This window comes from Tauraco erythrolophus, chromosome 19 (genome assembly GCF_009769465.1).
Source record: "Tauraco erythrolophus isolate bTauEry1 chromosome 19, bTauEry1.pri, whole genome shotgun sequence".
NCBI lineage: Eukaryota > Metazoa > Chordata > Aves > Musophagiformes > Musophagidae > Tauraco > Tauraco erythrolophus.
Window position 1 is genome coordinate 3357418 of NC_141483.1, and position 14980 is coordinate 3372397.

Sequence of the window (14980 nt, forward strand, 5' to 3'; positions counted from 1 at the left end):
CGCTCGGGGCTGACGGTTTGTGCCTTCCTCCTTCGCAGGGCATGGAGGGGATAAAAGTGTTTTTGCACGAGCGGGAGCTGTGGCTGAAATTTCACGAAGTGGGGACGGAGATGATCATAACAAAGGCCGGGAGGTAAGGGGAGGGGGGTCCCGCACCCCCCGCGTGTCTGCGGGGCTGAATCTGCCTTCGTTTGCGGGTGTTGAGGGGGGGGATAATTGCCAACGGGAGGTGGTGGGGGGGGGGGCACGCGTGTTCGCACAGCCGCGTGGGTGGGGGTGCGTGTCCGCGGCCGCTATCCCGCTCTCCCTGACATCGGTCCGGTCACGACTGTCGTGTGCGAGACCCCCCGCCGTGGGTGTGTGTCACGGCCCCGGCAGCGCCCGCAGAGCCCGGCCCGGGCTGCCCGGCAGTGCCAGACCGGGCCCCCGGGGCGACAGTGGGGAGACACTCCCCCCCCCCCAAACCCCGCGAGGTTATATACAGAAGAAATTGTTTCTTCTGGCTTTGTTCTTAACCAGAACAGTTGGATCGTTAATCCCAATTTCAGGCCTTTGGAAGTTTTCCAGGCGAACGCGAGTTGCGACCACTTGGCCAAAACCTAACCTTGTTTAGAGCAGCTCGCTGGGCGATTTCGTTATTGTTATTATTTTTAATTAAAGGAGCACCTCGACCCTTCTGCGATTTTGCAATGCCTTACACGCTGTTTACAGAAGTTTCTTATTTATTACGCGCACACTGAGGCGAATATATCCAGAACACCCGCGCCACCCCATTTAAAAGTATATGTGGTCTTTGGCTACTGTTTATAGACTGATAGCAAAGCTGGTTAGATGCGTAGATAGATGTGTCCGCAAATAAACAACACGCGGATCTAACTGCGTCCAGATACGCATTTCTATATGTGTATGTTTGCGTGGGTGTGTAGAAAAATATACAGCCTTGCAAATCTGATTTTATTGGGACTACGCGTAATCGATTCCATCACCGGCTGAGCAGACATTATCCATAGATATTTTGATGTGTACGCGTGTATATTTGGGCGGTTTTGAGGCGATTCAACTTTATCCTTAATATTATGTCGGAGGACTGTTAAATTGAAGAGCACCTAAGCCAGCGAGACCCAGTAAAACAGTCTCTCCAGTCCTAACAGCAAACTGGGGGCAGCCCGAAAGAGGCTTTTTTCGTTGTGATTTTAACTTAAAATCCTCGAAAGAAAGGGGAGGAAAATTCCTTCCGCGCGTAGAAACAGTAGTAGCTTTAGATTGCAGGGGCACGACAAACACCGCGGAGTCAAACTTTCGGTTTGCTCTGTCATCTCGTATTTGTCGCGGTCTTCCAAAATTTGCCTGAAGAGGGAAGGAAAAAAAAAAAAATATCGAGCTGACTGTGTGAAGTTTTAGCGAATCGATCTGTCTCCCAGTTCGTCTTCCCCTTCAATCTCGCTGCTGCTGGAAAAAAAATCTGTTTTAAAGAAGGGTTCTGCGGTATAAAGAAGAGGGAGGATGCACCGGGGAAGGTGCTGGGGGCCGGGGTCCCGCAGACCCCCGCAGCCCGACGCCGGGACACGGGCTGGGCTCTGGCTTGGGTCGAGGCTGGGGGGAGCAGAGAGACCCCCCGAAACACCCCGAGTTCCCAGAGAAAAAAAAAAAAAAAGCAGGGAACGGAGAGAGACATAAACCACCTTGCAGAAATTTCAAACAAATATCGCAGTGGACAGAAAGCTCGTCTGGAGAGCAATAAAATAGACATTTACAGTGCAGAGGCTTTAGGGGAGAGAGGGGGTCGGTTTCCTTATTTATATAATCCCCCATGTTTATCGTTGGAGAAGTCGGTGTTCTTGCCGGTCAGGTGTTTTCCATGGAATTGCAGATCATTCTTCAGGTGGAATTTGGTTTCTTCTCCCTTAAAACCTTAAAGCTAAATCCCCGCTTTCTTCGTTGGTAGCTTCCCGCCCCCCTCGGTTTTTACAACTGAATTAAACCCCAGCCCAGATGCCCTATCGCAGAGATAAGAGCCCGAGCCTCGCAGAAGAGCGCAGTATTTTTAGAGGTGTGGGAGTTTCTTGTTTACGCGTGTTTTAAGTCCAGGATACGTTTTCATCTGCTTTATTTTAAAATATTTGGAAAGCTCAAACTAAAATAACATGAGTGTTTTAAGTCCCTGCCTTGCAGTAATGGAAAATATTTCGAAAAGCCCCTTGTCTTCAGTGTGTATCCGAGCGTTTCCAAGGATTTGTCAGGTGTGTTCGCTGATGTCTCTGTAGGCGCGCAGGGCTCCGCGCAGATTCCCTGTTACACCTGAGTGCGTCCAAGGTGTTGTTTTTTTTTTTTTTTTTTTCATATCTGCACACAGAACCGCTGATACACGCGGGGTAGTTGAAATATACTTTTTTAAAGATATATATTTACAGAAAAATATGTATTTTAATTTTTTTTTGGCACATTTTCCCCTCCTATTCCAGTGGTTTCTGTAACTTGCTTCCAGAAGTTCTCACGATCAGATTTGTTCAAAGAGGGGAGGGTCGAACTCTTGGTGAAACAAATAACTAATAAAAAATACGAATAGCCGAGCACGCACACGAGTAGGCGAATGAACTCAGAATTGCCATTCTGCCTCCATAAATCGCCTGTTTCGCCTCAGCTGGGACCCGGAGTGGCACCCAAACCTCTCCCAGACCCCGGGGAAGGGTGCACCCATCCTCTGCCCGAGCTTTTCGGGAAAGTCCACCCGAGATTGTACCGTTGCCCTTTTGTTAAATGACACCCCCACACACACCCCGTCTCCTCCTCTCCTCTCAAACACACGAAACCACCTTGGAAAACTTTCCCGTCTTCGCTTTTATACTTATGTACTTATTTTATTTTTTTATAGGCGTATGTTTCCCAGTTACAAAGTGAAGGTCACTGGGCTTAATCCAAAAACTAAGTACATACTGTTGATGGATATTGTACCAGCGGATGACCACAGATACAAATTCGCAGATAATAAATGGTAAGCACGCGCGGGGGGGAAGGGAGGGAGGGAGGGAGGGCAGCTCTGTAGGGCTGGGCTGGGCAAACCTGGGCAGCACAGGTTGGGGGGTACACCTGAATCAACCCCTCACCCTTCTTTTGCCTCTGCAAAGGAGAGATGTTGGGCTGCAGGGAATTCAGTTGAGCCTGCCGGGATGCTCCCGCGGTTCTTGGGAGACAAATGGATTAAAAAAAAAAAAAAAAAGGAGAAAAATCTGTCGCAGTTAGCTAACGATAACTGTAATCCTGTCTGACGATGAGGTTATTGGCTATTGTGGAGCCAACAGTTTAATTATTTTAAGGAAGGGAATGTCTCCGGGCAGGAAAATCTTGAAGGATTGGTCCGTCCTTTGCTCCTGGTTTGGGTGCCGGTAATTAGGGAGGGGGGGAAAGGATGGGGTTAAACGGGGAAACAGCGGGAGTCGTCTCCGACGGGAAAGGTGCCAAAGAGCTCGATTAATTCCCCGAGCGGTGTTTGTAAATGCTTTTTCTCCCCACGCACGGAGTGACCGTCCGGCCCCGCGGCTGCCTCCGCGTACGGGGATACCTGAGTGGGAGGGAATGGAAGTGGTGCAGGAGCCCACGGGAAGGACCCCTTTGCGGGGGATGGAAGGGGTGCAGGAGCCCAGGGGAGGGTCCCCAAGCCCCAAGAGCTCAGTGCCTGTGTCCCCACGCAGGTCGGTGACGGGGAAGGCAGAGCCGGCCATGCCCGGGCGGCTGTACGTGCACCCCGACTCCCCGGCCACCGGAGCGCACTGGATGAGGCAGCTGGTTTCCTTCCAGAAGCTCAAGCTCACCAACAACCACCTCGATCCCTTCGGACATGTAAGTACCGGAGGCGGGAGAAAGTCACCGTGCACGCGGAGGGCTACCGGGGCTCCCACGCGTGCTCGTGTCCCTGTCCCAGGGCGTGAACCCCCCCCCCCCCACTGCCGGCGCCATCAAGGTCATGGCAATGTCACCCAGCCCCAAATCCGTTGTGTTGGTGGGGTGTTATTTTCTTCCCTGAGAGGGCGGGATGAACCCCAATGAAGGATCCCTCCGCCAAAAAAAGGAAGCATAAACGTTAAAAATGGGCTATTTCGCAGCGCTGCGTGGGAATTGATTACAGACACCCGGGGCTGGAGTCCGCGAGTGGGCGAAACACCCCCGCGTTAATTAAGTATTTAGCTCCCTGGTTTTAATCTCGCGGGGAGTCTTGGAGCGTTAAAATCTGCTCGTTGCTTCCGTGAATTTGGCTAACAGGTAAAATCAATCAGGCATAATTATTCAAGGAAATAGGACCTAAACCCATGTGGATCTCTCGAACAAAAAAAAAAAAACAAAACCCAAACCCCACAAAAAAAAAAAAACAAACCAACCAACAAAAGCAACAATAATTAAAAACAATAAAAAAAAAATTGAAATCCCGCTAGAGCTTCTAGGACGTAAAAAGGTCTTTGCAAGACTCGTGGGGCCGTGAAAGCTTGTGTGAATTCTGCAGCCAGAAACAGCCCTCCTTCGAAGGTCTCCAAAGATGCGTGTTCCTCTGAGCGAATGTGTATGTGTGTGTATGAACAATATATATCTCTCTATAAAAATATATATATAATTACTTAAGCGGCTATGCGAATCCAGATCCCTCCATCCCTTTCCAAGAGCGTATTTTTCTCCAGTCTCGTTTCAACACTTCAGTTTCTTTTTTTTTTTTCCCAAGCTCTTTTTTTTTTTTCTTCTTCGCTTTTTAATGATAAATCTTGTGCTATTAAATCCTCGCCCACGTGGTCGCTAAGAAGCGGGCGTGGGGGGGGCGGCTGCAGGGCAGAGCGGCCAGACGAGCCCCCAGCCCACCCTAACGCTGAGCATCTTTTACCGAGCGCTCCCTTCCCCCTCCAGTTGCGGGGGGGTTGAGTTCTTTTTCCTTTTTATAGTTTTTATTTTATTTTATTTCTGCCTTGAGCTGGAGGCAAAGCGGTTTGCAAGTGCTGCTTGCCAGGGATCGGGTCCTTCCCCACTGCTCCGGGGAGAGCGGGGACTCCGCAGCAGCGCAGCCGGGGGGACCTCTCCAAACCCTCCCCGGGGTGGTTTTGGGGAGCAGTCCAGGGGTGGGGGACGGGGCCAGGCATCCCCCGCTGCGAACAGGCGGCTCTGGGGAAAAGTCCCTCTAAACAAACCGAAGGCACTGGGGGGACAATGAGGGACTTCAGAGGAGGAGCTGCGCCAGAGGTCTCTCAATTAGAGTCGCTGTAATGAAATTAAAAACCATTAGATCGTTCACCGTTGATGTCTACGACTTTTCTGGATGTCAAAGCAATTTGCTTAAACCCCCGGGACGGGGGAGGCGGCGGCGGGGCGCGCTGCGTCTCGCTGTCGCCAGGGTCCGGCAGTCATTATCGTGACCGAGCGGCCCCCCGCCACCTTCCCCCGAGATTAACCCGGTACCGAGCAGGGACCGCTTTTTATCTCCAACACGGCGCGTCTTCCCCCCCCAACCCCCGTCACTCTCCTCTCCCATCCTCTGCGGGTGACTGGGGGGGACACACTAAATCCCTCCAGCCCTCTGCTTCCATCCCCCCTTCTTGCCTCTTTGCCCTCTTGGGGGGGGGGGTGGGGGGGGGTGTCTTGAGATGTCCGAACTGTCGTAGTGGGGATCTGGGAGGTTTTGGGGCTATGAAAGGCCTGGAAAGGTGGAGACCCTTCCCATCAGCAGCAGGTTCAGGATGCCAACACGTGTTGCGGGGAGCAGCTTCGGCATACCCTGGGGGTGGGGGACACAGCAGCGCAGCCCAGGGCTGGTGAGGGGGGGTGGGCAGCAGGTAAGGACCCACCTTTCACAGCAATACCCGGCCCTAGTGGGCTCCTTGGTTGGGAGGAACAGGGGGGTTTCTTGGGAGATATGTCCCCCCACCCCAGCACCTAAATCAGCCCTTCTGGGGGAGCCCTGAAGAGGACGAAGATTTTGGGAAAGGGAATGCGAGGACCTGCGGGTCCCTCTCCTCCTCCTCCTCCTCTTCCTCTCATTCCCGGGCAGCGGTGGGGTGCGCCACGCTGTGCCCCCACCATTCCCACGGGATGTCCTCTCCTTCTCCCCTTGCCCAGATCATCCTGAACTCCATGCACAAATACCAGCCCCGGCTCCACATCGTGAAAGCGGACGAGAACAACGGCTTCGGCTCCAAGAACACTGCCTTTTGCACCCACGTCTTCCCGGAGACCGCCTTCATCGCCGTCACCTCCTACCAAAACCACAAGGTGAGGGGCTGAGCCGGCCCTCGCACCCGCGAACCGCATACCCTCGCCCACCTTTCTCCCGATGCTCCTCCTGAGCCTCGGCCCCCCTTTCCCCTCCTTTTCTTTTCCTCCTTAATCTTTTCTTCTCCCTTCTTCTTTTCTTCCCCCTTCTTCTTCCTTTCCCCCCTTCTTCTTCCTTTCCCCCCTTCTTCTTCCTTTCCCCCTTCTTCTTCCTTTCCCCCCTTCTTCTTCCTTTCCCCCCTTCTTCTTCCTTTCCCCCTTCTTCTTCCTTTCCCCCTTCTTCTCCTTTCCCCCCTTCTTCTTCCTTTCCCCCCTTCTTCTTCCTTTCCCCCCTTCTTCTTCCTTTCCCCCCTTCTTCTTCCTTTCCCCCTTCTTCTTCCTTTCCCCCCTTCTTCTTCCTTTCCCCCCTTCTTCTCCTTTCCCCCCTTCTTCTTCCTTTCCCCCCTTCTTCTTCCTTTCCCCCCCTTCTTCTTCCTTTCCCCCCTTCTTCTTCCTGTCCCCCCTTCTTCTTCCTTTCCCCCCTTCTTCCCCCCCTTCTTCTTCCTTTCCCCCCTTCTTCTTCCTTTCCCCCCTTCTTCTTCCTTCCCCCCCTTCTTCTTCCTTTCCCCCCTTCTTCTTCCTTTCCCCCCTTCTTCTTCCTTTCCCCCTTCTTCTTCCTTTCCCCCCTTCTTCTTCCTTTCCCCCCTTCTTCTTCCTTTCCCCCCTTCTTCTTCCTTTCACCCCCTTCTTCTTCCTTTCCCCACATTCTTTTCCTATCCCATTCTTCCTTTCACCACCTTCTTCTTCCTTTCCCCCCTTCTTCTTCCTTTCCCCCCTTCTTCTTCCTTTCCCCCCTTCTTCTTCCTTTCCCCCCTTCTTCTTCCTTTCCCCCCTTCTCTTCCTTTCCCCCCTTCTTCTTCCTTTCCCCCCTTCTTCTTCCTTTCCCCCCTTCTTCTTCCTTTCCCCCCTTCTTCTTCCTTTCCCCCCTTCTTCTTCCTTTCCCCCTTCTTCTTTTCTTCTCCCCTTCTTTTCTTTCTTTTTCCTCCTTTTCTTTTTTCCCTTTCTTTCCCTTCTTTCTTTGTTTCTTCCTTTTTTGCTCCTTCTTGTCCTCTTCCCTTCTTGTCCTCTCCCCTTCTTCCCCTCTCTCCGCACACCCATCCCATCCCCTCTGTTATTCCTGGCGACACAGACAAAACGTCTAAAGACGGGGCTCAGGGCGAGCTGAGGAGGAATTAGCTCAACAGGATGGTTTAGCTCAGAGAGGAGACGACCAACCGAGGAAGTTGGCTTTATCTTCTTTCCCCCCGCATCGGTCAAAGCCTTGTAATCTGGAGAAGGGAGCCCGGCGCTCCCCTCCGTGGCCGGGCCACTGATAACCCGGGCTGGCTGCGCTCCGGGCCTTTGTTTGGGGAAGGGGAGGTCGGTGGGGGGCTGCGGGGTTGGCAGCAAGGAGGCCCTGGAAGGAAAGGGAGGCTTCTGCGCCTGAAATCATCTCCCTGCCTGCCCAAGCAAAACAAAGCAAAAAAGCCAAAAAAAAAAATCCCATCAGGTTTTGTGGGGGTGCTGCTGGGAGGACATGCGGGGGTTCCCGCTGCTGCCCCCCTCCACCTGCCTCCCCCCCCTCCTCCCCTGCGGTAACCCCACCAAGGGGCTGCTGCCCCCTCTCCTTCCCCTGCTCCACTTTTGGGGCTTCCCCACCCAGCAAGGGAGGAGGAGGAGGAGGAAGGCACAGGGCTGGGGTAGTTCTCAGCAGATGTGTTTAGCCACATCTTTGACTGCCCCTCAGCACTGCCCACAGACCCCCATAACCCCTCTCTAGGGCAGAGCTCCATGAAAAGCCAATTTCCCTTCAGAAAAAAAGCAAATTCCTTCCCTAATCACACTCAAAGTGATTACTACAAACATTTACTTGTACTTACGGACAGGTAGGATGGCTCCTTTGCACTTGACGAAGTGAAATCCTTGTTTTTCAAAAGGAGAAGTTCATTTAACACCCCAGATAGATCTCCAGCAGAGCATCCAGGGTTTAAGTAGGAAGCTCCTAAACCTGTGCGAAACCATAACGTTTCCTCTGTCCATCAGTTGGCAAAGGAGGTGCAGAGAGCAGAGGTAGGCTGGAGAAGAAAGAGTGGCTCACCGTAACTAGGGAGAAAAGAAAATACTTCCCTGCCCTTGAAAATAGGAGCTGTTGGCACGGTCAGGACAAGCAAACCGAGTCCAAATTGAGTCCTCGCCAAATTATGCCTTAAATTATAACTCCGCTGTGGATGCTATAAAATCAAGTTTAACTTCTGCTTGATGGATTCGGAGAAAGAATATAATATTAATAGAACTGGGAGTTAATAAAACAGGACGCGCTGCTCGCTTTAAAGGCATTTCCCTATGAGAACGCAGACCTGAATTTAACTGCTTGCCTTTGAAGCAAAATAGGACTGGTTTATAGAAAAAGAAATGATCATGCGAATAAACCGAAAGCAAAGCAGAAACATGTCAAGCACAGTAGTTTGGGAAAACTGCCATGTTAGGAGGAGCAGGAATATTTGATTGTAAATCAACCACATCTGGTTGATAAGAAATGACATCTGCGATTCCGTGTCTGTCAAAACACACGCCCTGACAAACGCAGGGAATCCCTACAGACGCACACGCGCTCGCGTCCCGGCAGGCACACGCACACGCACACGCACACAGACACCACTACATATTTTACACACCCCCTACACATTTTACATACACTTACATCCCTCTCCTCCCCCCCCCCCAGCCCCGACACACACATTCCTCTTCTTGCTGCGCTTGATCGTTGGGGGAACAAGTAAAGAGAGTGGCTCTAGCCCCAAGATAAAGACCCAACTGAGAAAGATAGAGCCATAAAAATAAACCAGGGCATGATCTACCCTAAATGGCATCTCCCTCCAGGGAAGGGAATAAAATTCATAGCTTGCCCCAGTGCAGATGGAGAACAGCAGCGGGGCCATGGTGGCGCGCAGCTGGGGCTGCTGCAGATGCCGGCTGTGCGACGGGGTGAAATCCTCCGGCGGAGCCGAGTGGCGAGTGGGGTCTTTTCCCCAGGCAGAACCCCCAGTTCAGCTTTCCCAGCTGAGATGTTGCTTGGCAAAACGTATTTTCATGTTCCAACGCAGCCTGCATTGCCCATTGCTGTAAACCATTGCAGTCTTACTGGTCTGTGTTTGCTTCGAGCTCCTGGAAGGGGTCTGCCTGTCCGTCCCCACATCTCTTTGCCAGGGCATTACCTGTTTTTCCCCCATTTACAGCCATCTCTCCCTCACTTCCACCCATCACCTGTAGCGCATCCTTCACACAAACTTTCCCATCTGCGTGATCACACACAGTTCGTACGTACTTTGCGCATCGTTTTTATCCACCCATGTATTTCACACGCACACACACGTACATATACACCAACCAATTTACACATACATGCATTTCAGGTTTTGAGAACTATGTTATCAATGAATTACATTACAGTATTAATTGCCTATAAATGCATTTGAGACTCTGCTTACACAGCTCATAGAAATACCTGCCTGATTTCAGATCCGTCGATTTATTTCAATAGCACAGCTGCAATCCCAACGTAGGGCTCGTGCTTATTTCCCCTGATATTTTAGGCAGCCTGAAAAGATATTTAAGCCCACTGGGATCTCCCCTTCCCCAGCCCTACTCCCCAAAAGGAGGCTTGAGCTACGAAGGAAAACGTTAGTTAAGTTTTCAGTGCGGTTGTCAGCAGCTCGGTTGACCACCTCCCCCCTCTCCACAACTCGGAAAAAAAGACCCCAGAAATACCGAGGTGTTAAAATAGGTCACATGCACATTTCATTTCCTTGCCATTTACACAATGGGTGCTTGCAATCAGGTCGATTCCCAAATATTAACTTCCCCTGCAGTTAAGTACCATTTTGCTGTAGCTTAAATCATTGTGTTACTAGCTCGTATTTATTAGGTACTAGCTCTCCGCTTAGGACCAGGAAATGAACCCTAATAGACAGAAATAATTAAGGTTCTGCCCTCACGAGGGTTCTTTCAAAAGCAAGAATTCACAACAATTATTCTCATTAATTTTTACAACCGACTTTCCCCGTTAGCTGGGCTTGGGCTTTATATTGGTTTCCCCCCCTCAGGATATCCGGTTTTATGCTGATTTTTTTTTTTCCTTCTAAGTTATTAAACATTCTTGGTAGCCCAAATTCTTTTAAGGAAACAATAGCCCCAGCTGGGATGCTATAGGCACCCAGAAATGTTACATGCACCATAGCAATGCAGAGAACCAGTGAAAGGCCTGGCTGAAGGCTACTTTGATGGGCCCCCAGATAGCTGGTGGGTGTAGAGAAACATACTGCGTGGGCTTCCTGAACGTATAGGCTCATCCCACCCCTAGAAAGACCCCTGTACTACAAGACCACTGCTAAGTCGGCCAAGTCAGCTGGTGCTCCGTCCTGCTGGATTTTGGAGAGCTGCCTGGGCGGCTCTCCTGTCAGCATGTGGCCTTTTGCCACTCTGTCAAGGCGTCTCGCAGGGTTGTGTAGGTGTAGCTGCCTCTGGAGGTGGGCAGGTCCTTGGGCTTGGGACAGTTTGCCCTGAGAGCTCAGTTCTCCTTGGCTTTGGTTGCAGGTAGCCACCTCCATCAATTCAGTGGAGGCCACCAGCATGGTGGCCTGGTTGGCACCCCACAAAGTGACTCCACCTGGTCCAGTTCTCTGAAGAAGCCCTGCAGGGCTGTGTCCCCCAAACTCTCCCTGCCCAGCCTGGGGCCATTGGCCCCATGTCTTCACACCTCCATGGCAAGAAGGGGAAGATTCTCTCGTCTCAGGGCAGGCTCCTCTTTGAAGGGGTCCCCCTCAATCACTGTGAGAGACAGGGCTCCATGGGGCTAAGCAAGGTGAGACCATGTATCTCCCCTTCATCACCAGGACTGGTGGCTTCTGCGCAGCCCTTGGTCACTTGGGGACCACAGTGAGTTCTTCTCCTCTCGCTGAACCTCTCTGGGTCTCCTCACATATCCACTCTTGAATGCTTAGTCCCGTTCTGGGCTTTGGTGAGACAGTGCTTCCTTCAAGAGGTCTTGTGCCCTTCACAACCTGTGTCTGAACCAGTCCAGTCTCCCTCTGTCCCTTTGTCCTCAGTCTTGTTCCTGTCTCCTTGCCAGCCCCAGGGCAGGGTACTCAGCCAGCCCCGAGCCCCCAGTCCCTTTCAGTCCTTGCTCCAGTCCCTCTCCCCAGGCTCCGTAAAGACGCTCTCTCTCTCTCTCCAGCCTTACTCCCGCCTCCCGGCCCACCTCCTTCCTCCCCCAACCCAACACTGTGCAAGGTCTGTCTCTTCTCATCCTCTGTTCTTGTCTCCCAGCTCAGCCAACGGCCTCCTCAATGAGCCCCTCTGTCTCACCAGTACCTCTGACTGGCCACTGGCTCTCAGTCCCTGCCACTTCCTTCGCTGCCTTCTGGGTTCAGCATCTTCTCCTCCTCGCCAGCAGCCCCCCCGCTTCCCCCGGCCTTTACCTCAAGCTCCGAGTCCCAGCTCCCCATCCAGCTCCTCTGCTTGGCCCAGCCAGATGTATGTAGTGTCAGCAGGCACCTTGTCTTCATCTGTTTCTTTCCCTCTCTTTGCTCTGATTTGGCTTCCTGATCCACGCTGACTCGGTTTCCACCTGGGCTACGTGAGAGTGCAAAAGAAAAAGGCTCTGTGCTCTCAAGCCCTGATGCCCAGCACCCCAGTTGCTCCCAGCACAGCCGGCTGCAGTGGTGGCAGGGATGGTCCTGGCCCATATTTTCCACGATTAGCAGGACCATGGTCATCTGCAGGGCAGGGACAGCGCGTATGCATCCCCAGAGCATGGAGAGGTTCAAGCACTCTCAGTTGGGGAGGAAAGATCACCCCCAGCCTCTGCTTCACTAAATGGAACAACCTGAATGCTGATTTTTTTTCCTGCTCAGGCTTTTAAGTTGTCTAACTGGGGCAGATTTTCACGAGAAGAGAGCTCAGAAACTAAGGATCCCCCTCCTTGAAGAACATGGAGTTCCTTTTCCAAAATGCCCAGCCTTCAGGGCAGCTCCAGAAAAGCCTCCAGAAGAGCCCAAGAGGGGCAGGGTGCTGTGTTTTCCCTTAGCTGAAGTGCTCAAAAAATGTGCAACCAGTTGATAGAAGCCCAGAGCAGACACCTGGTGTGGAACTTCACAGCCCTGACAAAGTTTTGTAAAGTTAGAAGCAATGGAGAAAAATCTTATTATGGCAAATGCTTGACAAAAAATAATACTAAGTGGTAGTTTTGACCCCGGCCATAGCAATATTCATGAGCCTGTAGACACACATACCCATAGAAACAGATGGCTGTGCAAAAAAAATATAAAAAGTAAAGCGTCTTTCCTTGACCTAACTAGATGCAAAGCTAAATTTTATCACGCTGGAGCTAAAGATGCCGTTGGAAATGTCTCAGCAGAAGTGCTTTGTGGTCAGGTAGCCCAGAAAAAAGAGCGCAGGGGAGCGGCGCTGAGATTTCGTTGGGAACTATGGCTTCCCATCAAAGTGAAGATAAACCCAGAGGCCAGACAAGCTCTGAAAAGTGTCAGTGTGGGAGGCTTCACCCTGGCAAGCTCTTGTCTCGGAAGGGTCTGCAGCAGCTTTAGAAATCAGTGGTCAGAAGCAAATTTTGCCATCAGCTTCTTTCGGTAACAAATACATAAAGCCCTAGTTTTATTGAATTTGTTGTATATCATTTAGGCCTGGGCATTCTGTCTTAATGACCTCGCAGGACATTGTGTTTTTTTTTTTTATTTTTCATGATGTAACTGTCATTTGACTTTCTGACAGCTTTTTCTTCCCACTCCATGCAGTGACGTACAGTTAATTAAACAGCATTTCGCTACGGCAAAGTTGATCCAGAAGAAGGTTGTTTCCACCCATTCGTTTGCTTTTCCACCTCTGAAATAGTTTGTAAGTTGGACAAAAACTGGCCAAACAAAATATCTTCCACAGGCTATTTTCTAAAGAAGGGATTGACCAATTTTTCTCTATTTTCTGGTTTGTTGTGTACGATTTTGTTAAATCTGGCTTGGACCCTCCTGGCTTAGCGCTAGGGTTGATGCCAAGAGTTATCACCTAGGGAAATTTTGCTCTGAAAGCTCCTGCTGAAACCCATCTGAAGTACATCAAAGAGCTGAGACCCAGTTTTAAATATTCTGTAGTCTCTGGTTGCCTAGGTGCTTTCAATCCAGCAGGTCTTTAATTTTAAGGAGGCTGAAGTTAACCATGCTCCACATGGGGTTTTCTGCCACCAACACATATGTTAGTCCCACTGCTTGTAAGAGTCTCCCCCATAAGAGTTAGGGGACTTCTCTCCTCATAAAGCAGCACATCTGCAAGATTGAGGTCCCATATGATATTTTGTTTGATGTTTTGTGAGCGATTAAAGGCTTGATTCATCAAACAGGGCATTCAACTGAGGTCCTTAAATTAGGGGCTAACGCATTGACCGCTCCTTCTCCAATGAATGGAGAGTGTTGGGGACGTGTGAAGGCAACGCTACCCACCTCAGAGCCCCAGTGCCCTCTGGCAGTCCCCATGTCCCTCCATGGATTCCAGCAGGAACGCTGGCAGATGAGGTTCCCGGTGCAGGCGCCTTGGTTAAAATGCCTTCGGTTAGGTTGGGATGAATCCGGCCCTTTGTACATTTGCGTGCCGGTGCCAATACTGTAAATCCTCGCTCAGTGAAGGACTTCACTTGTGCAAGCAAATATTGCCATTGGGTTTGGCAAGTGAGGACAACCCCTACATTATCGTGTTGCTTCAGAACGCAAAATTTCATGGAAACGTTCAAAAAGTCGAATAATGCCGATTACTCATTAAAGAAATGCCATCAGCTCTCCGGTGGAAACTGATATGGGCAGTTTCTCTGCCAGCTACACAGCTGGTTGTCTAATTATTCAGGGCTTTTAATTATAAAACGTGCCCCTGTTTTACTGCTTGAGAACAGCTCAAATGGCAAATTGGACCAAATAGATTGTTTGTTCATCCTTCTCTCTGAAATCTGAAGCGCGTGACAAAAAAAGAGCAATGCCTTATTTATGTACTAGATTAGGTCCTGATTTAATGGAAATGCACATGGGGGCAAGTGTAGGATTGGTGGGGTCTTTATGTGAGAATTGGGGCTGAAATGGGCAAAAATGGCAAATAAATAAATGGCCTTTGGCCAAAAATAAGCTATAAGATGAGAAAATAGCAAAATATTCTGGTTGCGCAGACACCTGGCGGGGTTTGCTATTGACACTAGCTGAGCCAGATTTTTCTCTGAATTTTGGCAAAGAGGTGGGTCCAGTTGTGTGTGCTTGACTTGGTGAACACGAACCTCTCTCTGTTCTACCATCATTAATCTCGAGCGCTTTCCTTCCTGTTGGGCCGACTTCCAATAGGAAGGAAGGAGAGCATTTCCATAAAATGTGGTGAGAACATGAAGTTCCTCCAAGGGCGAACACAGGGTTGTCTCTCCTCCTGGGCAGGTGCAAGTGGCTCTCCCAACTCCAGGCTGAGGGCTTGTGATGGAGAAAGCGAAGAAGGGGAACTGTTGCCTTTTCTGCTGGAATATTAAAGATAAGCTGAAGGCTGATAAGAGACTCTGCACAGAGACTCATCTTCTCCTCTTCCTCCTCCAAGGCTGAGGTCCTCTGATTGCAAACTCCAGCTGTGTGCTGTGGACAGATTTATTTCATGTATGAGTGGGTTTATGGTTGAGTTTTTGGGGACTGAA

The 14980-nt window shown here is 50.7% G+C and overlaps 1 protein-coding gene across 1 annotated transcript in view; it reads left to right on the forward strand.

Annotated features, from left to right (window-relative positions):
- Positions 1-29: 29 nt before the first annotated feature.
- TBX5 (T-box transcription factor 5) overlaps positions 30-14980 on the forward strand; it is a 36304-nt gene continuing 21353 nt past the window's right edge. Inside the window, exons 1-4 of the mRNA XM_086623441.1 lie at positions 30-133; positions 2873-2992; positions 3690-3837; positions 6091-6243. Coding sequence (XP_086479567.1) covers positions 42-133; positions 2873-2992; positions 3690-3837; positions 6091-6243 — 513 coding nt within the window. The 5' untranslated portion in view covers positions 30-41. The remainder of the gene's footprint in view (positions 134-2872; positions 2993-3689; positions 3838-6090; positions 6244-14980) is intronic.